Genomic DNA, 27,191 nt, shown 5'->3' with positions numbered 1-27,191 from the left:
GCCTCAGCCTCAAGTGATTCCTCTGCCTCAGCCTCCTGAGTAGCTGGGACTACAGGTACATGCTACCACGCCCAGCTGATTTTTGTAATTTTAGTAGAGACGGGGTTTCACTGTTGGTCAGGCTGGTCTTGAACTCCTGACCTCAGGCGATCCACCTGCCTTGGCCTCTAAAGTACTGGGATTACAGATGTGAGCCACTGCGCCCTGCCTAGTGTGTTTCTTATGACTAAAGATACATATATTTTGTTGTACATTATCCTTAAATGAAGACCAGCTACTGATTCGGGCCTTCTCATTAAGAAATACCAGATGTCTACTAACATTGGAATATACATAAATTTGCTATGTTTTAATACTATATTGAAAGATAATTTGTTTTATCTCCATCATGTCTCCTTTCTAAATGCGACACTTTTTTAGGCCTCCTGGCTAACATGTCTTAACTATGGTGGAATTTTCTCCTGCCCTGTTGTGTATTTCCTTTGATAATTTTTGCTAATGTTATTAGTGAAAAATGGCAATGATCATCATGCGTGATTACTATGGGTCTTTTTTCCCCTCCTCTTGTATTACATTTCCTGAAGGCATTGTGCCATTATTGGTTCTCTTCTCTCCCTTTCCCCGTTTTTGACTGCTATTTTCTGCATGTTTCAGTTTTTTGAATTGTTACAGGAAAATGGTGTATATCCATGTATCTGTATGGATGCAGGGGGTGTAGTTGTGGTTTGAGAACATTAATGTTCTAAATCTCTAAGAAGCAGAACTCCTTGCTCCCATACTAATTTTCATCCATGTTCAACAACTGTCTCCGTTATCTCTTATTCCTTCTTTCTTTTAAGACTTATGTGAATGAATGACTAGTTTAAAGTTATAGGTAAAAATAGTTCCATTAAGAAATACAATCTTCAAAATATTATATAAGTACAATCAGCCTTTCATATCCATGGATTCCATATTCATGGATTCAACCAGTCACAGATTGAAAGTATCAGGGAAAAAAAATGAGTGGTTGCATCTGTACCAAATGTGTATAACGTGTACAGACTTTTTCTTGTCATTATTCCCTAAACAATACAGTATAACATTGTTTGCATAGCATGTACTTTGTATTAGGTATTATAAGTAATCTAGAGATGACTTAAAGTATTTGGGAGGATGTGCATAGATTATATGCATAACTATATCATTTTATATAAGGGACTTGAGCATCTGTAAATTTTCATATTCAAAGTGGGTCTTAAAACCATTCTCCCATAGATACCAAGAGACTGCTGTTTATAGTATATTTTGATGTAATAGTGCTTTATAAATGTTTCTCTGTTCAAATTAAATATGCAAAAGAATTCCCAGTTTGTATAATCTGTATCACACAGGATTCACTACCACAGCAATCTGGAAACCTCTGTCTCAGAGGTGCGGTTCTACTAGACTCTTAGTGCCGTTATTACCACCACCAGTTCATTTGTCCTCCTGCTTATCAGTTTCATCGTGGGTAGGTTGGAAGGACTGGATTTTTCTTGTGACTTTCTGACTTTTTTTTAACCTCATCAGTTCCTTCAAGCTGAGTTAGAGGAGTCAGAAGAATCCCAGCCCAGGACCCTGAGGTTACAAATTAGAATTGGCAGTTGTGCTTTAAGGAACTTTGGTTTGAAAACTTAAATTTGCCCTTTGGGATTCTTTTTAATAAATTTAAAGTTCTGTATAATAATATAAAATGAAAGGTTGACATACCCTTTGTTCAAAACTGTCTAATAACTATAGTTGACCTTACCACTTGTTAATTCTTGAAACTTAAGTGTTTACTTAATTTAAATAAAAGGTGGTACTATGTATATCCACGGTTTTTATTACTATCAAGCTACAAAAGAAAATTAATATGTGTTTGGCTTTGAAAGTCATAGTCGTCGTATCAATACTTTCTCTATGTATGTGATAAATATTAAGTACTTCATTATTTCTTTTATTAATAAGTTTGCTTGCAGTAGAAATAATAGATGAAAAATAGGATGCCAGTCTGTAACCTTAGATGAGCACAGTTATTTAACTGAGATGATCTTTATCCATACTTTTCTCTATTTATTGCTTGCTTTGCACAGGAAGGAACTGCAGGAGCTGCAGAATCTTTACAAACAGAACAGTACACATACAGCCCAGCAAGCAGAGCTGATCCAGCAGCTTCAGGTTCTCAATATGGACACACAAAAAGTACTGAGAAATCAGGAAGATGTTCACACAGCTGAAAGTATATCATATCAAAAAGTATGCTTTTATTCTGTAATAAAAATGTAAATGTTTATGTATGAACTTATGGACATACAGAGAATTTATATTTTTCCACATTTCAGCATTTCATTATTACTTCCTTTTACATATGTTTCCTCAAAATTTGGAAGTGAAGGGATGGTTCAATTTGGTAACATTTAAAATTTTGTGAATTTTCTTTATGGTAATTAGAGCTGAATCATTTAAAATATAGACACAGATTTGCTCTGTAGGGTATTATTTTTATAAATTGGCATTCAGATAGCTGCAGTGAAACATACTAGGAGTATAGTCTTAAAACTGGAAAGGATTTGGGGATGGAATTCCTTGGCCTGCTCTTACAAGAAATTATTTTGCCAAGGATGATTCTAGTTTATGACTTGAGGCAGACTTTTATTGTAAAATTTGTACATTATTTTTGGACAAATCTTCACAAATACAAAGGGGATTGCTGAGGAGGTCTTTAGGATCAATATTTTCCAGGATTTTTCTCTGTTTATTTTGTGTGTTTCTGTTCAGTAGTCTTTTACTTTACAGTTGTTGTAGGAGCTTTTTGAGAAGGTTTAGCCAAGTATTTAGGTGTGGTAACTGACTCAGCAGCAGTAATTTTATCTAATAATTATAAAAAAAAATACCTTTATTGGCCAGGCATGGTAGCTCACACCTGTAATCCCAGCACTGTGGGAGGCCGAGGCAGGCAAATCACAAGGTCAAGAGATTGAGAACATCCTGGCCAATATGATGAAACCCTGTTTCTACTAAAAATACAAAAGGTTAACTGGGCATATTGGTGCATGCCTGTAGTTCCAGCTACTTGGGAGGCTGCGGCAGGAGAATCACTTGAACCTGGGAGGCGGAGGTTGCAGTGAGCCAAGATCATGCCACTGCATTCCAGCCTGGTGACAGAGCAAGACAATGTCTGAAAAAAAAAAAAAAGAAACCTTTATTGAGTTCTTCATATGTTTTGTGTAGTGTGCTAAATTATTTATATAAATAACTTAGTTTATATAGTGTTATTCTCATTTAATAATAATAGTTGAGGCAAGTGAGGCTTAGAGAGGTTAAATAATACAGTTCATATTATCCCTCTAAAATTATTGGATTTTTACTTTTGATCTTACTTTTCTAAAAAAATCACTGTGAAAATCCAATATCTGTAATTAACATGAAATAAATTACTTTTAAACTTAAACACATGTTTTTTAAATGATGCTTTGTAACAGTGGTTTTCAGTGTGTATTTTGTGTTCCCTTTGTGTTTTGCCAAGGACCTAGATGATAGCAAGCAGGAAGATACAGTCTATTCTCTCCACTTCAGCTAGAGCAGTGCTGCCTTTTTGTTTTATGGGGTGGCATTGCCCACTGTGTTTTTTGTTTCTAAACCAGGTGCCATTGCTAAAATGATTTGAAACACTATACTTTATTAATACTTGTTAATTGTTATTAATACTAATTAATTGTTTTCTCTTTTTCCCCCATTGATGACTTTCTGTTGCTTGAAACTTTTTTCTGTTGTTTGAAACATTTTTTTTTTCCCCTCTTGGCTTCCAGTGTACTATAATTGGGTGGTTTTCTTCCTTCAGTTTCTAGCTGTCCCTTTTAAATTTCTTTCTGGTCCTACCCAGTGTCCATGTCCTGTAAGTGTTACAATGTCCCAGGCCTCACTCTTAGGATCCCTCCCTTTTTTTTCTGTTTATACTCACACCCTAAGTGATTTTATCTAATCACCTTAACTTTCAAAATTATACTACAGGTTGAATATCCCTTACCTGAAATGCTTGGAACCGGAAACCTGAAGTGTTTCACATTTTGAGCTTTTGAGATTTTGGAATATTTACATTACATTTACTAACTGAGCATCCCAAAGCTGAAAATTTGAAATCTGGAATGCTCCAGTGAGCATTTCCTTTGAGCATCATACTGGTGCTCAAAAATGTTTAGGATTTTGAAGCATTTCAGATTTTGGGATTTGGATGCTCTACCTGTGTCTATAGGCTGATGATTCCCAAATTTGTAAATTTGTTTATCTACCTTGGATCTCTTTGGTGTACTCTAGGAAAGACTATAGCTAACTGCCTACTTAATATCTCTTCACTTGGATACGTAATGGGCATCTCACACTGAAAGTGTTTAAAACAAAGCTGTTGCCTTTTACGTTTTCAATACAGGTGCAGAATTTGACTACTTCCTATCACCTTGCTGTCACCATTCTGTCCAGGCCACTATCATGTATTACCTGAATTATTGCAATAACTTGCAGGTTTCTTTGTTCTGATTTTAAGCCTTTAGACATAGGTGCCAGGATATTGTTGCCAAATATTTATGAGTCAAATCAGATCACTGCTCTCTTCAAGTCTCTCCAATGGTTTCCCAGACCATTAAAAATAAAAAAACCTAAGTTCTTACTACAACCTGTGGGACCCTACATGTTCTGACTACATTACCTCTCTGATCTCATCTTTGCCTTCTCTTCTTATTCACTCCAGCAACACAGACCATGTTGTTGTTCCTTGAACATAACAGGTATTTAACCTTTAAAGGTATACTTTCTTCCAGTGGCTGAAAGCTTTCCCACCCAGTTTTCTGCATAGATACCATTTTACTTCCTTTATTCTACAACTTTTACAGTTTAAAATTGGTTGATAGCAGACATTAAATGGCAGAAGTGATAAAAGAATGATGTATGTTGTAATAGTAGTAGAGGGAGATATGGGAGCATAACTGGGGGCCTGTTCCAAGACTAAGGATAAAGAAAACTCTCCTTGTTGATATCATACCAGTAATACTTTGCTGAGAAGATAAGATATCAAAGAGACAAATTAATTTCTAATAACTTTTCCAAATGAACTCTAGTTCAAACCATAAATTCCCTAGTGTATATGTCTTTACTAAATTTGCAGAAGTAGAGCTTATATGCCCCTATTTGGCGAATTTGCCATCGACTAAATTGTAATCTGGGGTACATTTTGAAACCTTAAACACTTTTCTTCTAGGATTCTGTTTATCCCTTCTAAGAATCATTATAGAAAATGAGAGATGTAAATGTTGGGGGTATGTTGTGTTTGTGAATAGTATTGAGGCAGAAAAAAAAATAAAAGAGAATAAACTGAGATGTGCTAACCTAAAATCACTAGCTTACTCTTCCTTGTGTTTAGTCTGTTTTTTGCCATTTCTTTCTCTAGATTGAATTTCATTTTTCTTTTATTTTTGTTTCTCAAACATTACCTTGGGGAGCGTGGGAGTAGGGGGTTCACTGATACTTAATTTTATACTCACTTTGAAATTGTACCTCCCAGTGTAGTATTTTAATTTTGAAGTTATTTTAGATGCTTGTAGTTGTTCATACAGTTTTCATTAGTATCCTCAACTAGACTCAATTTGAAAATATTTTCCTTATTTATTTATTCTTTATAAATTTTGTCTACAGTTAGTAGACATTACAATTGTTTTGGTAGCTATATATAGTTATTTTAAACAGCAAAGTCTTTTATAATTCCATCTCCCAGAGGCAAACTCTGTGAACATTTTGAATATTTCAGTTTTAAAAATGCATCTTAACATATCTGTAGGCACACTAATATTTTTCACTTTAACATTGTATTTTAAAAAATCATAACATATAACTATTTTAGACGGTCATGTAATTTATTTTTCTAGTGTTGGTTATGTATGTTATTTGTTTACTCTTGTAAATAAAGCTGCAATAAACATTTCTTTGTCAGTTCAGACTATTACTATTCATTAGAGTGTATTAACTGCACATATGTACACACACACACACACACACACACACGCACACGCACACACTGACCTACCCACCCAGGGAAGACTTCCTTTTATGAAGCTATAGCATCATATTAACCATGTGCAATTCACTTTTTTTGCTTGTTTGTTTTTTGACAGGGTCTCACTCTGTCGCCTAGGCTGGAGTACAGTGGCCCGATCTCGACTCACTGCAACCTCCGCCTCCCAGGTTCAAGCAATTCCCCCACCTCAGCCTCCCCAGTAGCTGGGACTACGGGCACGTGCCACCACACTCAGCTAATTTTTGCACTTTTCGATAGAGACGGAGTTTCACAATGTTGACCAGGCTGGTCTCGAACTCCTTACCTTAGGTGATCCACCTGCTTCAGCCTCCCAAAGTGCTGGGATTATAGGTGTGAGCCACTGCGACTGGCCCAATTCACTTTTAATTAGTTCATACATAACATACTCTTTTAAAATTATCCTGTAATAAGTATGTATGGGGGTCATGGATTCTAAGGGGACCTGCCTACTACATGATCAGTAAATGTTAAGTTACTGAACCTTGAGACATTGCATGCTATGATGTCCCGCTTTGGATAATGCAATTTAAAAATCATAATTGTATTTTAAAACTTTATGGTGATGTTTCTATTTTAATTTAAATATTACTCCATTTAATGTTTGACTTTGGGTGGATGAATGGTTCTGCAGTGGTGAAAAATGTGGAGAAATAAAATATGAGTGAGAAGTCCTTTCAGTTAGATCACACTTATAAAGACAGAGTGTAAAATTGTACTATAAGCCAGGGAGAATCTGAGTTTCCATTTACACAAATTATTTTAGAAACGTATTATGTAAATCGAAATAAAAATGTAAGTTGCTCCTAGTAACCATATAATAATAATAGTTAATATGTTTTAGCTTATTGTGTATCAGGCACTGGCAATAGGGCTTTTGCCTTATTGTTTTAAGCCTCGCACCAACCTGATGTGGTATTGTTATTTTTATCCCTGTTTTATAGATCAGGTAACTGAAGCTTAGAGTGTTGTCCAAAGTCAAACAGCTACCCGTGTAGAATTCAGATCTAGGTAATCTTGGGTCCAGAATGCAATTCTTAAACTTTGTTATAAAGCCCACAGTATAGTTCAGTTGTAAATGGGAAGATGAGATGTTATCCTTAAAAGCCTCGGTAAACAGATTCTACAAACTTGCATTATCTATTCTCATCCAGATTTTTTCAACACCTAATAATTTCCAATGTTGGAATATTTGTCCTGATATCTAAGTTAAATGTTATTCAAAAGGTTTCATTGCATTCTTTTTGGTGACCAGAGTATAGCAGTTACCTTTCTCTTTGAAAAGGGCTTCCATCATTATTCTCTAGCCATTGTTCCTCCTTATTGTATCCATTTGGTTTCTTTTATCTTGCTATTACATCACACTTTAACTTTTTGAGCTTCTGAAGATTTTTTACTAATGCTATTTTTTCTCCTCACAAATGTACTAGTTGTGTAGTGCAGGATTTTAAAATTTGGGAATGATCAAATTGCCTTATTTGTCAGGTGTGCTATTGTTCAGACTTTAGTATTCATTTATATCAGATTATTCATTTTTATTCTGGAGCATTATATGTATTGTCTTTATTCCTTGTCTACACATATTTTTAGATTGTTTTCCAATTTGAATAATCATCCTTGCAATAATGAGATGAAATTATTTACTCAAAATTTCAAACATATTTTCACATAGGTTCATTTTAATATTTTTGAATAATAATTGGGATTTAGCTCTTAGACTTAGATGAGCTGAATTAAAAATATTACACTAACAATTTGTCTTCAATTCATATTAAACTTCTTTAAGAATCAGATCTTAGTTTACTGTTTCTAATGAAGTTTGTTTCCTCTGTTCTCTTTCTCTCAGTTCTTCACCCCTTTTCCTTGCCCTTCCATTCCCCATTCTTTCTCTCATTTATTAAGTAGATTTGTATCATAATACCTGTTTAATTATTTGAAAAGATAAAAACAGTTGTCCCAAGTGGTAGGATGTGGGAATTCAGGAGGGGAGACAAAGGTGAAGAAAGAAAATTGAAAAAGGTTTTGAGCACAGAGGTGAGTCATATTGTCCCAGAGCTCTCTGTAACGAATCATCAGTGTCATACACAAGTCTACCAAACATATAGTGTGGAAGGGTTTTCCAGGAGAAAACACTTACCAAGATACATAAAAGTAATCTAATGTGTTCTCTTCCTCTGAGCATGTAGCCATTCATATAATTTTTAATATTTTTGTATATCTGCAGTCATGTATATATGTGTATGATTTAAATATTGATAGGGAATTATATCAGCATTTATGATTTCTAGACCATCAAACATGGTTGGGGTACTAACATGTATTTTATAACTTTTTGTTATAATAAAAATAAAAATAAAAATAAAATAGCAGTACAATAAAAATTAATACAAAGAGAGTATAATAACTGTTTACATAATGTTTACATTGTAACCACTGGGTAAATTCCATCTTATAAGTAATCCAGAGATGGTTTAAAGTATACAGGAGGATGTACATAGGTTATAAGCAAATACTGTGCCATTTTATATAAGGCACTTGTGCATTTGCAGATTTTTGTTATCCACTTGGGCCCTGGAAACAATCTTGTGGATACTGAGGGAATGCTGTAGTATATTTACTAGATTTGGACGATTTCAATTCTTAAATTAGTATCATTGGGTAACAGAACGTATACATTTTCAAAATTGTTAAGATACATAAGATATCATTTACTTCATTAACACTAATAAAATATTTGAAAAGGGGCTCTTCAGTCTAGGCCCCTGAAAATTAAAGGAGCTGGAGTATGACATCTTATTTCTAACTTGCTTTCTGTCCCCTGGAGATGCTTTTAACCTTTTTCACTTTAATTTCTTCAATAGAAAATAGCATGAAGAATAGTAAGGATAGTATATTGCTTATGAATTATAATGATTGATACTTCTAAAGCATATAATGTAATACATGATTACATTTTTATAGGCCAGAATCTTACAAAAAAATTCTGATCCATTCGAACTTTTTGGATTATTAGAGGAAAGAAATTATAGAGAAAAGAGCCTCTCTGAAAACTGTTGTAGGAATGTTCTTACTAATAGGGAAGAAGATAACTCAGTATGCCTAAAGCAATGCAGATGAATAGAATTTATCATATTGCCTAATTTACTCACTTGAGCACTGTTTTGTTTTTTTTGTGTTTTTTTGTTCTTGTTTTTGTTTTACTCTACTCTTATTAATGGAATGAGAATAAGATGGAATCTACCCAGGGCACTGGAACATCCTAAGCTTTTGCCTTCTTGCAGGATCTCCTAGAGAAATAAACATTTTATTACCCTGAGGTCTTGTCACCAAAAAACACTTTAGAAATAAAGCTAGATTTAACCTTGTTGAAGGCTGTTTTAACCAAGTTTACTGCTGGACTGAGGCCTAGAGTTAAAAATGGCTAGAGGACTATCTTTGCTTCCTGTACTCTAAGTTCACAACTGAGTGATCTCATTACTATTAAATACGTGAAATCCAGTCAGCCAATAAAGAAAACAGGCAAGTAGGAGATGTATGTTTGGAGTAAGCTAAGGAATAAGATAAGAGTTTGTTCCAAAACCTAGAGCAAAGCTGATCTAATTTGTTCTGGGCTTTCTCAGTTCTTTTTCACCTGCTGCTTGAAAGGATGGATATTCGGTGCAAGACAGAGTTTGTACCATTGTAGTCTTACCCACCTAGTCATATCACATCAAGTCAGGGCAACTTCTGAATAGGAATGCACCTGCTTAAACTGCATGTCAGAGAGAGCAAAGTAGAGAACACAAGAAGAGTGCTATTAGTCGTCTATTTTTTTTTTTTTTTGAGTTTGAGTCTCTCCCTGTCGCCCAGGCCGGAATGCAATGGCGCGATCTCAGCTCACTGCAACCTCTGCCTCCTGGGTTCAAGTGAGTCTCCTGCGTCAGCCTCCCGAGTAGCTGGGATTACAGGCATGTACCACCATGCCAGGCTAATTTTGTATATTTAGTAGAGACGAGGTTTCTCCATGTTGGTCAGGCTGGTCTTGAACCCCCCATATCAGGTGATCCGGCGGCCTCGGTCTCCCAAAGTGCTGGGATTACGGGCATGAGCCAACATGCTCGGCCAGTCCTCTATTTTATGAAACAAGGCAGTAGTTAGACGAGAGGAGATAAATTAAGATAGAGCCTTCTTCCATGAATGAATCGACCTAGAGCCTTATATTTGTGGAAGAAGGTACCAAGATGTGGCACCCAAGAGTAAGGTATACCACATCCTTGGCACTAGAGGCCAGTAAATTGGTCCTCAATCCTGACCATACCCTAGCATCATGCTTGTACCTTGGTCATTAGGACGGAAGGTATGTGGTTTTCTTTGTCAGCCCTTATCAGTGTCCATGAGATTCTCAAATTTTTGAAATATGTGAATTCTTTAATAATATTTTCTATTATTTACCTCAGAGGGATTAATTTGTACTGATGGGATAAATGTTGGGTAGTGTAAACAAAGCACCTGAGATTGCAAAGTGGTTAAATTTTCATTGAAAAAGTGACTATGCAGTGAAGAGAAGACCCTCACTCATCATAGCTTCATCTCTCCCTAACCAGGTTAGCTTTTGTGTCCAGGGTTTGCTTTTTTCTTGTCTACACTGAACCTAGTCATGAGAGCAGCAGCACAGTACAAGTAGGCACTCTGAACTCTTCATTGTCCCTGAAAGCTGGCAGGTTCCTACTCTTTCTTCCCTCCTAGAATATCTGATAGTATTAGCTGTGGAAAGGACATTGGACATGCTCCTTGGTATAAAGGTAATGGGAAGGGAAAATATAAATTGATATTCTAAATTTTTTTATAAATCATATAGGCAACATTTTTCTTTTAAAAAATCGCCTAGACTTTGGCTATAAATTGAAGTGGATTATTTTAAATATCTCCACAATAATATAGATAGATAATTTTATTTTTTTAAAGACAGTGTCTCCCCATGTCACCTAGACTGGAGTGCAATGGCACAGTCTTGGCTCACTGAAGCCTCGACCTCCTAGGCTCAAGTGATCCTCCCACCTTAGCCTTCCAAGTAGCTGGGAATACAGGTGCATGCTACCACGCCCAGGTAATTTTTTGTATTTTTTGGTAGAGACGGGGATTCGTCATATTGCCCAGGCTGGTCTTGAACTCGTGAGCTCAGGTGATCGGCCTGCCTTGACCTCCCAAAGTGCTGGGATTACAGGCATGAGCCACCATGCCCAGCCAGAGATACATTTTTTTTTAAATAAAAGATAAAAGATATATTGAGCTAATTATATGCCAGTGGAGTGGAACTTTGGAGGGTCTTATTTTTGTGACAAATTATGTTTCAGGAGATGTATTAATGAAAGGTTTTACAAGCCTTTTTAAATTTTAAATTTTAAATTTAAAAACAGAGGTATAACATGCATTCAGAAATGTACACAAATCCTAGGTTTCTAGATGAACTAAAGCTGTACAATCTTTTATGTATGTAAGTTTCTTCCCATGAAGCAAGACAAACTGATGGAAGATGTTCTGTATCTTTAATTAAATGAGCAAAGCTAAAAACTTACCATAGCATCTACATAATTTTGAGATGTTACACTTGGGGGTTTTGTTCTTATTGTAAGATTTTACTGTTAGCCTTTAAACCCCCCCACCCCCACCCCCACACACACACATTTTCCGTACTTAGGTCACTTTTCTAGTATCAGCCACAGATATACATACAGATTCTGTATGTAAATCAACTACCACAGATTGAATTATATCTCATTAAATCACAATTATACATTAGGATTTTCATTACCAAGCAAGTTCACAAGTACTAGAGCCATACCATTGTTAACCCTATATTACTCTCTGTATGATGGCACTTATATGTCATGTTATCTCATAGTTTTAATAAACTTTTAAATTTATTTAATGCATATTGCCTTGACTTAAAAAGGTTTTAAAGTTTTCAGTAAGTCTTCAAAACATTGCTTCTATTTTTTCACACTATTTAACGTTTTCAATAACTCCTTCAGAACAAGTCCATCCTCTTAATCCGGTATTGAAGAGTCTTTACATTCTATCTACAGCATTACTGCTTGACTTTGTCTCTTACTGGTCCTCTGCTCCTCCTAGCAGTAGATACTAAATTATACTTAATAAGAATGTACAATTCAACATTAATTAACTCTTAATGAAATACTACTGATTTTGTTTTCTTTCCAATGTATATATTAAGTCCAGTTAAATTGATATACCTTATGCTCCTTTCTGTCCTTCCCTATTGTTGTGCATAACTTTTTTCACATTTCTTCTATCTTTAGAATGACTTTTTGTTTTTGGTCAATTCCAATTACATTGTCATGGTTCAGTTCAGGTCATAATTCCCTCCATGATTAATATAGCTAGCTTAAAGTATTTTCTTCCTCAGAAATTTGGCCTTCTTTTCCTATATTACACTGGCTAATACTACATATCACCTTTTTTTCATATTTTCTAGTTATTATTATCAAATTTTAAATGTTAAATTAAATATTTAAAATATCATTATATAATTTAGTTAGTTTTTTTGTGTTTATATCTTCTTTCTTTCTCTGACTATTAAAATAACCTGAGGACAAGAACTATGTTTATACAATTCGTATATATACATGCGCGTGCACACACACACACACACAGACACATAGCTTTTTTGATTATTAATATAATTTGGATATATTTTTTGAAACAGCTTTACAATGAGTTACATATTTGTTTTGAAACCACAAAATCAAATGAAGCTATGCTCCGGCAAAGTGTTGTTAATCTTCAGGATCAGCTATTACAGAAAGAGCAAGAAAATGCTAAGTTAAAAGAAAAACTTCAGGAATCACAGGGAGCACCTCATCCTTTACCTCAAGAAAGTGATCCAGACTACTCAGCACAGGTGAGTGGCATTTTCTAAAACTATTATTCAGTGTAATATCAAATTAAATCTACAATTGATTAAAACATAAAAATTTAAATATATTTGCATTTATTGAAGTATAAGAAGTGTGCAGATAGTTTTGCATTATACTGTTTTTATACTGTTTGTAAGCATGAATATTACAATACAGATTCATATAGAAGTACATGTAGAAGTATGGGGTCTAGCAAATATAGTTATCGTGATGAAACATTTGGCTGATATACATTATTGAAAAGCAAATTAATAAGTCATGCCCATTTTGAGACTTTTTAACTGAATGAGCTAATGGAATAGAAAGAGTATCTAACAGTAAGTTTCATAAAGTACTTGCCATAATGCCTGGTATGCGGTACTTAATATCCAATAGTCCTAATTCTGCCACTACCTTGATACATGATTTTGGACGGGCCATATAACCTTTCTTACTATTTCCTGTGGTAAATGAAGGTAGTATAAATGTATAGATAAATATGTAGGATCTGGTTTCAAATAAACCTGAGATTAATTATAGCTCTGTGAGCTTTGTGAATTTAAACACATTTCTTAGCCCTTTTATTCAAAACTTTCTCATAAACAAAATGTTGACATTAATAGTATGTATGTCATAGAGTTTTATGAAGTTTAATGACATAGTGCCACTAAAGTGCAGAGCTTAGCATATAGAAAATGTTAAATGGTACCTTTTTAGATAATCTTCAGGGCAACTTTCAACTCTACACATCTTTAAAAAAATCTCTGTGAATTTATTTAAGTGTTTTTAAGGCACTCATAGTTTTTCTTTAAATTTTATAATGTATTAATTAAATTCAGAAATGGATTGTAATTTTTGAACATGTCACATTTGTCTTGCTAATTAATCAACCTTACAACAGTTTTTAAGATTGTACCATATTGTATGCATTTTTTGGACTTCAGGTACACAATATTGGATCAATGATAAAATTTGTGTTATGACATACTATTGTATGCATATGACAATTTAATTTAATGGCTTTGTTTAGTTATTTATTATAATAAACACCCTTGGTTCAACCACCTTATCCAAAGACTAGATCATTACAAATGGCTTATATCTACTTGTATGTGCTTTGATTCTCTTGCAAGAGGTAATCACCGAACTTCTTATCATTTTGATTTTTTTAAAACAGTTTTATCATATACAGATTTATGAGGAAGCAGGTTATTGTTTCGTCATTCATAAAAATGACATAATGTGTTGTTTATGGGGTTAGGCAATTTTGACTCATCTTTATGTTACTAAAATTTATCCATGTTTTTTGATATAGCTCTTTGTTTTCCCTGTTTAAAAATATTCTGTTATATGTGAGTATATCATAACTATTTTTACATGTATCTCTAGATGAGAACTTTAGTTATTTCCATTTTTGTTGTTATGGATAATATTAGTGTTGACATTTTCACATGTGTTTCTTGACATACATATTCATGCATCTTTGTGAGTTATATATCTAGGAGTAGAAATCCTGGATTATAAAGTATGAAAATGTTACTTTTAGACAATACTGATCACCTGTTTTTCAAAGTGGTTTTATCGGTTTTACTACCACCACCAATACAAAAGAGATCTGGTTGTTTCCTGTCCTACTCAACACTTGGTGTTATTAGACTTCTTAATTCATTGCCAACTGAATAGTTATAAAATAATATTTTATTTTAGTTTTTACGTGCATATCACTGACAAGCCAGTGTGTGTCTTCTTTGTGAAATATCTGTTTATGTCTTTTGTTCAATCTTCTACTGGATTTTTTCTTATTGATTTTCAAAAGCTCTTTATATGTTTTTAATATTAATCCCTAGTAAATTAATATATGGCAGATATCTCACTGTGTACTTTTCTTTTGATTTTGTTCAAGGTGTCATTTGATGAACAGAAATTAAATTACTTCTTTTTTTTTTTTGAGACAGAATTTTGCTCTTGTTGCCCAGGCTGGAGTAAATGGTGTGATCTTGGCTCATTGGAACCTCCACCTCCTGGGTTCAAGCAATTCTCCTGCCTCAGCCTCCCAAGTAGCTGGGCTTATAGGCACCTGCCACCACACCTGGCTAATTTTTTGAATTTTTAGTATAGACCTGGTTTCACCAAGTTGGTCAGACTGGTCTTGAACTCCTGACTTCAGGTGATCCTCCCGCTGTGGCCTTCCAAAGTGCTGGGATTACAGGCGTGAGCCACCGCGCCCAGCCACTTCTTAATTTTAATTTAGGCAAATTAATCGTTTATAGTTATTGGTTTGGTATGTCATTTAAGAAATCTGTCTGTTCCCCCTAAGACAGAAAGATTCCCAATCAAAATCCCAGGCGGATTTTTCTGGTTTTTTTTTAAAAAAAAACAAAAAACAAAAAACAAAGATCCCAATCAAGCTCCCAAGAGGCTTTTTCTGTTATTTTAAGAAATTGACGGCCGGGCGCGGTGTCTCACACCTGAAATCCCAGCACTTTGAGAGGCCGAGGCGGGTGAGTCACGATGTCAAGAGATCGAGACCATCCTGACCAACATGGTGAAAGCCCTTTCTCTACTAAAAATACAAAAATTAGCTGGGCATGGTGGCGTGCGCCTGTAGTCCCAGCTACTCGGGAGGCTGAGGCAGGAGAATTGCTCCAACCCGGGAGGCGAAGGTTACAGTGAGCCAAGATCGCGCCACTGCACTCCAGCCTGGCAACAGAGCCAGACTCCATATCAAAAAGAAAAAAGAAAAAAAAGAAATTGACAAATCAATTCTAAAATTTGTAGGGAAATGCAAAGAACCTAGAAGAGCAAAATCAAGTTTCATAAAGAACAAGTTGGAGGATTTACAATCCCTGATTTGAGACTTATTTATTGAGCTAAAATATCAAGATGGTATGGTATTGGTATAATAATTGACAAAATAGTCAATAGAACAGAGTCCAGATATATGTCTATTCATATATATAGCTTTATAGTAACTTTTGAAATGAGGGTAATGTAAGTTACTTTATTCTTTTTCAAGAATATTCTGTATGTTCTTGCTCGTTTGCTTTTTTGTAGTAATTTTACTGTAAGCTCCTCAATTTCTACAAATAAGCATTCGTTTAGAAATGTTTCTGATTTCCTTTTGGATTTTCTGTTTGGAGAGTTTGTCTTGTTTACTTTTGAAATATTTGTGTGTGTGTATATGTGTATGTTTACTGTTTTATTGTTACTTCTAATCTACTTCCATTGGGGTCACAGGTAGTACTTGATAAGATTACTGTATATATATATAAAATTAATTTATTTATTTGTGACAGAGTCTCGGTCTGTCGCCTGGGCTGGAGTGCAGTGGCATGATCGCGGCTCACTGCAAGCTCCGCCTCCTGGGGTCACGCCATTCTCCTTCCTCAGCCTCCTGAGTAGCGGGGACTACAAGCGCCCGCCGCCACACCCAGCTAATTTTTGTTTTTGTTTTTTTTTAATTTTTAGTAGAGATGGGATTTCACCGTGTTAGCCAGGACGGTCTGGGTCTCCTGGCCTTGTGATCCGCCCACCTTGGCCTCCCAAAGTGCTGGGATTACAGGCGTGAGTCACTGCGCCCGGCCTATATTTTTATATTTATTGAGACTTAAGGCCAAGCATACTGTTTTGGTGAAAGTACTATATGTACCTGAGAATAATTTGTATTTTGCAACTGCTGGGCAGAGTGCTCCTTAAATATCACTATTAATTATGTCATTGCACTTGATAGTGTTCAGATCTTTTATCTCTTTAATGATTTTTGTATTTAGTTTTTCTATCAATTGCTTTAGAAAGGAGTGTTAAAATCTCCCATATAATTGTAGATTTTTGTTTCTCCTTTGAATTTTCTCAATTTTTGTTTCATGCATTTTAAAGCTATTTTATTAGTTCAATGCATATTTATGATTGTTATGTCTTTCTGATAAATTGAACCCTTTCTCATTATAAAACGCCATTTTTAACTATAGTATTTTGTTGGCTTGAAATGTACCTTTATGATGTCAGTATAGCCAGTTCTTCTCTTTAATGGTTATATTTTACAAAGTGTAACTTTCTCATTCTTTTAATTTCAGCACATAGGTTACTGTATATTTAAAGTGTATATATTTGATCCTGTTGTTTATAATCCATTCTGGCAATTTCTTCCTTTTCATTGCAGTGTTAATCCTTTGAATTGTAACATAATTATAATATGATTGGGTTTAGGTGTACCATATTATCATTTGTTTTCTGTTTATCCTGTTTTTCGTTCCTCTGCCTCTCTTTTTCTTCCTTCCTTTTGGATTAATTAACTGGCTTTTTTTTTGTTGTTGTTAAATATAAAAGTTTTACTCTTCTTTCCTCTAGACCCACAGTTTCTGATGGTAATTCAGTGGAATTCATTTCATTATTCACTTAAAGTTAATGTGTCAGTTTTCTTTGACTTTTTCCTTTCCCCCCCAAGATTTTACTTTTGACTATAAGCATTTAAACTATGATATTCCCAAGCTTGATTTTCATTATAGTCATCCATCTTACGGTTTGCTGAGCTTCTTGATTTTCATAATTTTAAAACCAAATTGGAGAAAATTTTTGACGTTATTTTCACAAATATTTTTGTTTCCTGTTCTTTCTTTTCCCTTTTTGAGATTACCATTTCACTTACGTTAGACTTTTCAATGTTGGTCCACAGATAAGTAAAGCTCTGTTAATTTTTATTTTTTTTGATACAGAGTTTCGCTGTATTGCTCAGGCTGGAGTGCAGTGGCGTGGTCTCGGCTCGCTGCAATCTCTGCCTCCTGGGTCCAGGTGATTCCCCTGCCTCAGCCTTCCAAGTGGCATTCACCACACATCCAGCTAATTTTTTTATATTTGGTAGAGACGGGATTTTGCCACGTTGGCCAGGCTGGTCTCAAACTCCTGACCTTAGGTGATCCGCCTGCCTCGGCCTTCCGAAGTGCTAGGATTACAGGCGTGAGCTGCCGCGCCCGGCCGGCTCTGTTAATTTTTTAAAAACTGTTTTATATTTATATTGTTCAGATTAGATGGTTTCTATTACTTTATATTCAGTTTAACTGAAATTTCTGTTATGTCCAACTTGCTCTTAAGTCGTTTATGTGAATTATTCTGCAAATATAAGTCCTTGTTATAATAGTTAAAATAGCTCCTTTAAAATCCGTATTTTCCTTATCTATTGGGTCTTTGGTTTGATCACTATTGTTTTCCCTTTTCTTTTGAATATGGGTCATATATTGTTTCCTCTAACTTGGAATTGTATGATGTATATTGTAAAATATATGTTATAGACACTCTGGTTTCTGTTGTATTACTCATGGAAGTGTTGAAATAAATATATGAATCAGAATTTTAATTAGATTAGATTTAAATTCCAAGCCCTGCTTCCCATCAGGTGGGTTGCAGTGAATTGCTTTTTAGTTCTCTTAACCTTATTCAGATTGCTTAGAAGTCTGCTCAATGCACGAATAGTTAGTTCAGTTACGAGTTCATAGTTTTGACTCTCTCTTTTCTGGAATTTTTCCCCTCAATTTGTAGCTGCAGTGGTATGACTGAACTTTGTCCTCTAGTTCTTCAAGCCATTAATTAGTTCTTGCAAGTTTCTGTTGGAATTTTAGTCTCCTAATATTATTTCTGTTGTGGGCCTTGCTAAGGTAAAATCATCAAAATGGGTAACTTAGCCAATGCTGTTCCCTTTCCCAACTATCAGTTCTTATCTAGATTCTGCTTACATTTGATCATTCTCTGTTGCCTTCAGGTAGTTGTTTTATAATTTGCTTGGAGTTTAAATGGTCGTATGTGGTAGTTTTATTCTGATAGGATCTACTCTGTCATTATTGTAAATGGAACTTCCCAATCTTTGACTTTTTAAAGCCCATTTTAACTGATTTTTAAAATCATTTTCTATACAATGCAGGGAACTTAATACACTGTAACTTGTTTATCTTATCACCAATTATTATTATTGTCTTACATTTTAATTATACATGTATTTTACCCTATAAAATATTATTGTTGTAAGAAATCATTATCATTTAGAATTTTTACACTTTTTAATCCCTTTATTCTTTTCTGTAATTCTGTATTTTCCACTAGGATCTTTTACCTTTTACCTTAAGCACTCCTTTTAGTATTTATTTTAGTAGACATCATCTCACAGTGAATTCTCTCATTTTGTATTTTTTGGATAATGTGTTTCTTTTGCCTTTATTTCTGAAGAGTATTTTTTAGATGGATAGAATTGTTGATTTGCACCATCTCTTCTTTCTTTATTTTAAAAATGATATACGTTGTTTTCTGTATTTTGTGTTGAGAAGGCGTGTCTCTTATTGTTGCAACTTTAACAGTAGTGTGGCTTTTTGTGTTTACTTTTTATAGTTTCTCTTTATTTTTGATTTCCAGCAGTTTTTATATGATGTAAATGTGGTAGTGTTTCTCCTTTTCCTCGTTTTTCAGTTTTTAAAGCTTTTGTCAGCCATGGCCTGTGGTTTTGGTTTTCTTCATTGTTAGAAAATTTGTGGTAAAAATGTCTTCAAATATGACTTCTACACATTCTTTCTCTCTTGTCTTTGTGAGATTCCAATTACACACATATTAGACCTTTTCACTGTATTCCATATATATTTTGAGCTCTTTTTTGTATCTTCAAAGATTTTTCTCTCTTTGCTTGAACCTTGATGTTTCCTTAAGTTCACACATTCTCTTTTCTGTTATGGTTACTCTGATGTTTTACCCATCTATATTGAATTCTTGAATAGAATATGTATCCTACTTTTGTGGGTAGAATATTCTGTAAATGTCATTTAGGTCAAGTTTCTTGATATCGTTGTTTAGGTTTTTAACTGTATAGATTTTTTCTACTTGTTCTATAAATTACTAAGAGATACGTTGAATTTTTCCAACCATACTTGTAGGTTTGTCTATTTCTCCTTTCTGTTCTATTCTGTTTTTTCAGGTCTAATTGGCTTGTTATGTTCTTCCAGTCTTCTGTTTCCATGATCTTCTGTCTAGTTTTTTTCCCCATTATTATTAATTGTATTTTTTTCTGTTTAATTCTATCAGGTTTTGCTTCATGTATTTTGGGGTTCTTTTGTTCAGTGCATGTATTTTTATAATTGTTATCTCTTCTTGATGAATTGATTATTTTATCATTATAAAATGTCCTTTATCTTTAGTGGCAATTTGTGTCTTAAAGTCTATCTTGTCTGATATTAATATAGCCATCACGGCTTCCTTTTGGTAACTGTTTGCATGTTATATCATTATCCATGCTTTTACATTCAACATATGTGCCTCTTAATCTAAAGCATTTCTCTTGTAGATACCATATAGTTGAATTATGATTTTATAATTTATTCTGTCCTAATCTCCACCTTTAATTTGAGGGCTTAATGTATGCTCCTTAACTTAAGATGGGGCTGTGTCCTGATAAACCTATTGTAAGTTAAAAATGTTGCAAGTAGAAAGTGCATTTTTAACATAATATTTTCAGCTTATAATGGGTTTGTCTGGCTGTAGCCATATCATAAGTCAAGGGGTGTACTGAATGCGTATTGCTTTCACACCATTGTAAAGTTGAAAAATCGTAAGTTAAACCATTTTAAGTCAAGGACTGTCTGTACTGGTAAGGTAAGATTTAAATCTGCCATTTTGCTATTTTTTATATGTATTATGTCTGTTTTGTTCCTCTCTTCCTCCATTACTGCCTTTTTTTGTAGTATTTTCTATTGTGATATTTTAATCCCTTTGTTTTTCTTTTACTATGTATTTTTCAGTTATTTCCTTAGTGGTGACCCTGGGGGAATTATAACTAACAATCTACAGCAATCTCATAGAAATTCATATGAACTTAATGTCAATACATAACATTGCTCCTATGTATGTTTGTTTCTCCCCCTGCCCTTTATGCTGTTATTGTCAAAAATTACATCTTTATACATTGTGTGCCCATCAGTACAGATTTATAATGTTTTTTATGCAATTGTCTTAAACCAGACAGAAGAAAAAAGTGTTTTTTTTTCATAATGTTGAGAAGATATCATGTCATTATCACTAGGCTTGCATAATTTTTTGGTGAGAAATCTGATGTAATTTATTATTGTTCCTTTGTCTATGTCATACATATGTGGCGTTTGAAAATCACGTGAATGAATAATAGATAGATATTGTTGAGCATGTTTCTCTGAATGAGAATCTTTGTGTAACTAATGAGGTGACCTTAAAATAAGTACAAGTTATGGACTGTTTAAATGATGGCTGTCATGTTATATGGAAGATAGATATAGATAGGTAGATAGATAAATAGATAGAAAATTTGAAAGTATATTTTTCTGTAAAGTTTATAGTAAAATGCAGGAATCATACTATTAACTACAACTCTCTGTTAATTAATGTATCTAAATATATATATTCCACAAATATTTATTGATATTCTACTATATGTTAGATGCTATTCTTGGTAATGAAGAGCTGTTAGGGAACAAAACAAGGCCTTTGTGCTCATGGAGCATACATTCAGGTGAGAGGGTCACCATCTGATAAGCACATGACACATGGTAATAAGTGCTGTGGAGAAGAATAATATAGCATGAGATGGAGCATGATGAAGAGTGATAGGGCTTTTTTGTGTATGGTGGCAGAAGAAATCATTCTGAATAGGTGACATTTGAAAAGAAATACAGAGGAAGTAAGTCATTTAGATATCTGATGAAGAGCATTCTAAGCAGAGAGAGCAAATGTAAAGCTCATGAGACAAGAGCTTGCCTAACAAGGTGGCAAGTCTGGCTGGATTAAGAACTATGGGGAGAAGAGTGAAAGGTGACCTCAGAGAGATAAATGTGGGGCAGGTCTCCTTGGGCCTTGTTAAGTTACTATAAGTATATAGATTTTACTCTGAGTGAAATGGAAAGTCATTGGTGTGTTTCTTTGTAGAAGAGCAACATGGAACCTATTGGGGTATCTTATTCAGAAGAGTAGTGAGCTCTAACTGAATTTTTTTTTTTTTTTTTTTTTTGAGAAGGAGTCTTGCTCTGCCTCCCAGGCTGGAGTCCAGTGGCATGATCTCGGCTCATTGCAAGCTCCGCCTCCCAGGTTCATGCCATTCTCCTGCCTCAGCCTCCTGAGTAGCTGGGACTACAGGCACCTGCCACAACGCCTGGCTAATTTTTTCTGTATTTTTAGTAGAGACGGGGTTTCACCATGTTAGCCAGGATGGTCTTGATCTCCTGACTTTGTGATCTGCCCGCCTAGGCCTCCCAAAGTGCTGGGATTACAGGCGTGAGCCACCGCACTGGGCCCTAACTGAGTATTTTTAAAAGATCAGTCTGGATGCATTGCTGAAAACAGAATATAGAAAGGCAGGGAAGAGAGGAGGGAGACAAATTTAAGAGGCAATTGTAATAGTCTAGGCAGAACTCAGTGGGTACTTAGACTATGTTATAAAAAGTAGTTAGAGCCTGTAAATAATTCAAAGGTAGAATGCATAAACTTTGATATTGACTTACATGTGAAATATGAGAAGAAAGGAGGAACTAAAAATGAATTCATGCTTTTCAAATCTAACCACCTGGACAAATGGATTTGCTATTTTTTGAGGCAAGAAAGATTATTCTCACAGCTGTCCTAGCAGTAGGAGGGCACTGAAGTTAGATAGAGGAGAAATGTGGAAGCCCAGAATTAGGGAAGTAGTAATGAAGAGAAATGTGTGACTCAATGATTCTACCAATTAGTAACATATACTTTATCATGTCAATACTCTCTTTTTAGGATTCAGTCCAACTAGACTCACCTCTTCATCCATCCTTTATTCCGTCCGTCCATCCAGCCAGCCAGCCAGCCAGCCAGCCAGCCAGCCAGCTGGCATTGATTTTTTCAGTTATATAGGCAATATTTATTAAAATCCCATTGTATTTTTACATGGGATACAAAACTGAACAAGACCATTTATGTTTCTATGGATCTTATGGATAGGAATGCAGGTAGAAAATAGTTACAAAATGTGTTTGTAATTGAAGTATGAACCAAATAGGAACCTGTGGAGAGAAGCTTTTCAAGGAGCATGTTGACGGAGAGGAAGAGATTACCAAAGCTTTCACAGAGAAAACAATGTATGTCAGTTTGTTAAGGGCTTTCTAGTTTCTTGTCAGAAGCGCACTACCATAGGCCCAGAGGTGAGAAAGTTGGTGGTGTATCCTAGAGAGTGAGGAGAGTCTGGGTAAATACTTCTTGTAGTCTACATCTAAGCATCTTAGCGTGGGAGTAGTTACTATTCTAATTCAGTACGTTTGGGCTGGGGCCTGAAATTCTGCTTTTCTGTCATGTTCCAGGTCAGGCTGTTGGAGCTGATCTAGTGATCGTACTTTAATGATTAATAGGAGAGTAAGTGGAAAGTGAAATATACAGTGGAGAGGAAATGGTAGGAAGGTTTTATTTCATTTTTTTCTATCTCTAAATTTTTAAATACTTCTAGTGGGACTTTTTTGTGCAGGATTTTGGGGTTGTTATTTACAGAGTAATGGATAAGAATATAGATTCTGGAGTCTGAATGCATGGATTTGGATCATAGACTTGATCACTTAATTGTGTGACCTTGGGCAAGTTACTTCTCTAAGTCAACTCAGTTTCAACTTTTATAAAATGGGTATTATAATAGTACTTACCTCATTAGAGTTTCATTAAGATTACACACGACAGTGAATGGTGGGCATTTAGAGTAATAAATGTTAGCTCTTACTTTATGATACAGGGAAGACACTTATTAGTAAATTTGAGATTTTTTTCTTATATTGGTGGGGATTTATCTTTCCTTTCTCCTATCTCAACCTGTAATCCAAATTATTGGTGAACTGACAGTCTTTGCCATAGAAAAGGGCAAAGCTAATTGGTTCATGGGGGATTGAAACCTGTGACCCTTGATTTCTAAGCACCCTGCTCTTAACTAGCTGAATTCTGAATGACTGCCTATTCTTATCTCAAAGCAATTGTTTATCTTTTTCATGCAGAAATAATGCTTTTTGCCTTGGAGGAATATCTTGCAGTAGAGGACAAGAGAGAAAGCCAACCATTAAATTTACTATATTTATCTGTGAATGAGATACATGCCATGTGGCTAATGGCAAGACTACAAGATCTGAGTTGCAAATTTTAACCAGTCTTGTTGATTTTTATTTCTTTTCATAGTTACTCTATTCCTTGCTTTCCTCAGTTGAAGAGAATTTTCTTTAGCCGTTTTCCCTTGTTCTTACTTTCTTTTTATAATTTTTTTTACAAAATATTTGCAACCTGTAGAAGAATAAATGTAATATCTGTATACTCACCAGCAACTGTCACAAATAATCTTGATTATATCTATGTACTCTTTCCAGATCCCATCTTTCTTTTTTTTTCCATGAAGATAACTACCATGTTGGGTTTTTTGTTTATGAATTCCTGCCTCTTAAAACTATGTTTTCTTAAATAATATATTGTTTAGTATTGCTTTTATTTAAACCTTAAAAATCATCTACACATATCAACTCTGCGATATGTATATGTGCAAGTTTTGACTTCCACGTATAAGTCCTTAATCTATGTGGGATTTATTTATGTGTTTGTTACGAAGAAGGGAATTCAATTTAAATTTTTAAAAATCTGGATATCTGTTTTTCTCAGCGTATCTGTTGTGTTAATAGTCACTTTTTTTCAGTGATGTACAGTGCCACCTCTGACATTTATTATTGCATGCATGTATGGGTAGGGGAGTTTTGTAGGGAATAATAATATTGTTGAATGTTCCTGTAATTCTTTCCCCCTCTCTGCAGTAGTCTATTGTGTGAATAAACTACAGTTTATTTATGGAATAGCCTGGTTGTGTTCCCCACACCAACTCATACCTGAAGTCTAATCTGTAATGTGAAGGTGTTTGGAAGTGGGATATTGGGAGGCTCTGCTCTCATCAATGGGATTAGCACCTTTATAAAATAAGAGGCCTGAGAGAGACCCTTCACCCCTTACACCATGTGACCATATGGCAAGCCAATTCTGTCTGTGAACCAAAAGGTAGCCCTCCCTGGACCCCAGGTCTACCAGTGCTTTGGTCTTGGACTTTCTAGTCTCTGGAACTGTGAGGAATACATTTCTGTTTAAAAGATACCCAGTTTATGGTATTTTGTTATAGGAGCCCAAATAGACTAAACAATCTACTCTTTGTCAGTGAACTTCTTTGTGTTTTTTGTTTTTTCAGCTGTAAGAAGTTTTACGTACTGCTTCTGTGTTCTTTGTAGTACATGTCTTCTGACACACTTGTGCAAGACTTTCTCTAGGACTTACTGCTAAGGATGAAAATTGTCTGACAGATACGCAAATGTTCAGGTTTATAAGAAAATACCAAATCATTTGCCAAATTATAGACTTCTTAGCTTTATTTTTAAAGAGATAAAATGTCTCATTCTAGTTTCATTTTGTATTTGTTTGATTTCTAATGAGTTTGAGTTTCTTATGTTTATATGTGAAATATTTACGTCTCATGTCCGTTTTTCTGTTGGGATGTTTTTCTTTTTGTGGAAGGTATTTATTTTGGATACTAATCTTTGGTTGGTTATGTTATTTAACATAATGTCACCTTCCTGAAAACATTGACCTCCTATCTCTGGCTAAAAATGATTTATTTTTTATTTAGATGGCAGTCCAGTATGGGTATTACTTGGGCTCCCAACTCCAAGCAGTGATTTACAGACCCATGCTTTTATCTGTTGGATCTACTGTCTTTAAACATGGCTCCCAAAGTTATGAGTCATCTCTACTCCAGCCAGCCAGAAGAGAGAAAGAGCATACAAAATCACATTTAGGAAGTTTTATGAATCTGTCTTAGAAATGGTACATATCACTTTTGCCAGCATATCATTGGCCGGAACTCAATTCTCTGTCCACTTGTTATGTAATTGCAAAGAAGATGGGGAAATATGTCCTCATTTCCCAAAAGAGGAAACGAGTTTAGACATCAGCCAACAGTCTCAACTGTCAGTTTGTTAAAAGCGTCACAAATATCTTCTTATTTGTGGCTTTTCCTTTTCACTTGTTCTGTGGTATCTTGAAAAAAGTTATTAATTTTAATATAATTAAAAACTTCAATATTCTGTCTTACAGTTGGTGTGTATTGTATCTTATTTAAGAAGTCCCACCTCATTCTAACATCATAAAGATATTTTTCTGTATTTTCGTCCAAAGTGTTACAGTTTTGACTTCCACATGTAAGTCCTTAATCTATGTGGGATTTATTTATGTGTTTGCTATAAAGAAGGGAATCAATTTAATTTTTAAAAAATCTGGATATCTGTTTTTCTCAGCATGTCTATTGTGTTAATAATCACTTTTTTCACTGATGTACAGTGCCACCTGTGAAATTTATTATGGCATGTATATATGGGTCCATATTTACGTGGGTTAATTTCTGGGCTCGCTGTTTATTTGCACTGGGTAATTTTTAAATCTTTGAAACAGAAACACTGTGTTTATTATTATAGTTTCATAATGAGTCCTGATAACTGATGGGATAAATCTTATCACCTTACTCTTTTTCCAATATTTTGGATATTGTTGATTATTTCAATATAATGTTGTAACCAGATATGAACTTTCTTCAAAAACCCTTTGGGGATTAATTTAAACAGAACTGACATCATTACCATTTTAAATGTTTCTATAGATGAAAATAATCTGTCTCCATTAATTTATGTCTTCTTTAATGTATTTACATAAACCTTTGCAGTTTTATCCATAGGGTCTTCCATATTTTTAATTAGATTTATTTCTGAGCAACTTGTGTTTTGTTGGTATTTTAGCTATCTGCATTTTTTTACATTTTCTGTTTTTTATGTGTGGAAATGCAATTGATTTTTAAATATTTATCTTATATCTAGCCATCCTATTAATCTCCTATTAATTCTGTATTTTTGGATTCATCTGGGTTTTTTTGGGTAGACAGTCATATCATCTATAAACATTGACAGTTTTGTTTCTTCCTTAAAAATTGTAGTATATTCTACCAAGCATTTTACATTTTACCAGACGAAAGTTAAGGAGAAGTGGTTAGAGTGAGTGTCCTTGTCTTGTTCCTAATTTTATTTTATTTTATTTATTTATTTTTTTAATTGTTATTCTTTTTTTTTTTATTATACTTCAAGTTCTAGGGTACATGTGCATAACGTGCAGGTTTGTTACATATGTATACTTGTGCCATG

The 27,191-nt window shown here is 34.5% G+C and overlaps 1 protein-coding gene across 3 annotated transcripts in view; it reads left to right on the top strand.

Annotated features, from left to right (window-relative positions):
• Positions 1 to 27,191, top strand: part of CNTLN (centlein, centrosomal protein) — a 389,383-nt gene that overhangs the window by 160,760 nt on the left and 201,432 nt on the right. For 2 of the 3 annotated variants that reach the window (XM_011930370.1, XM_011930372.1), the window contains exons 7-8: positions 2,097 to 2,259; positions 12,792 to 12,986. In XM_011930370.1, the coding sequence (XP_011785760.1) occupies positions 2,097 to 2,259; positions 12,792 to 12,986 (358 nt within the window). The remainder of the gene's footprint in view (positions 1 to 2,096; positions 2,260 to 12,791; positions 12,987 to 27,191) is intronic. The other variant, XM_011930371.1, reaches the window with a different exon arrangement.

This window comes from Colobus angolensis, unplaced genomic scaffold, assembly GCF_000951035.1.
Source record: "Colobus angolensis palliatus isolate OR3802 unplaced genomic scaffold, Cang.pa_1.0 Scaffold86, whole genome shotgun sequence".
NCBI classification, from domain to species: domain Eukaryota; kingdom Metazoa; phylum Chordata; class Mammalia; order Primates; family Cercopithecidae; genus Colobus; species Colobus angolensis.
Note: the sequence above shows the minus strand (reverse complement) of the source record. Positions and strands in the feature narration are given on the sequence as shown.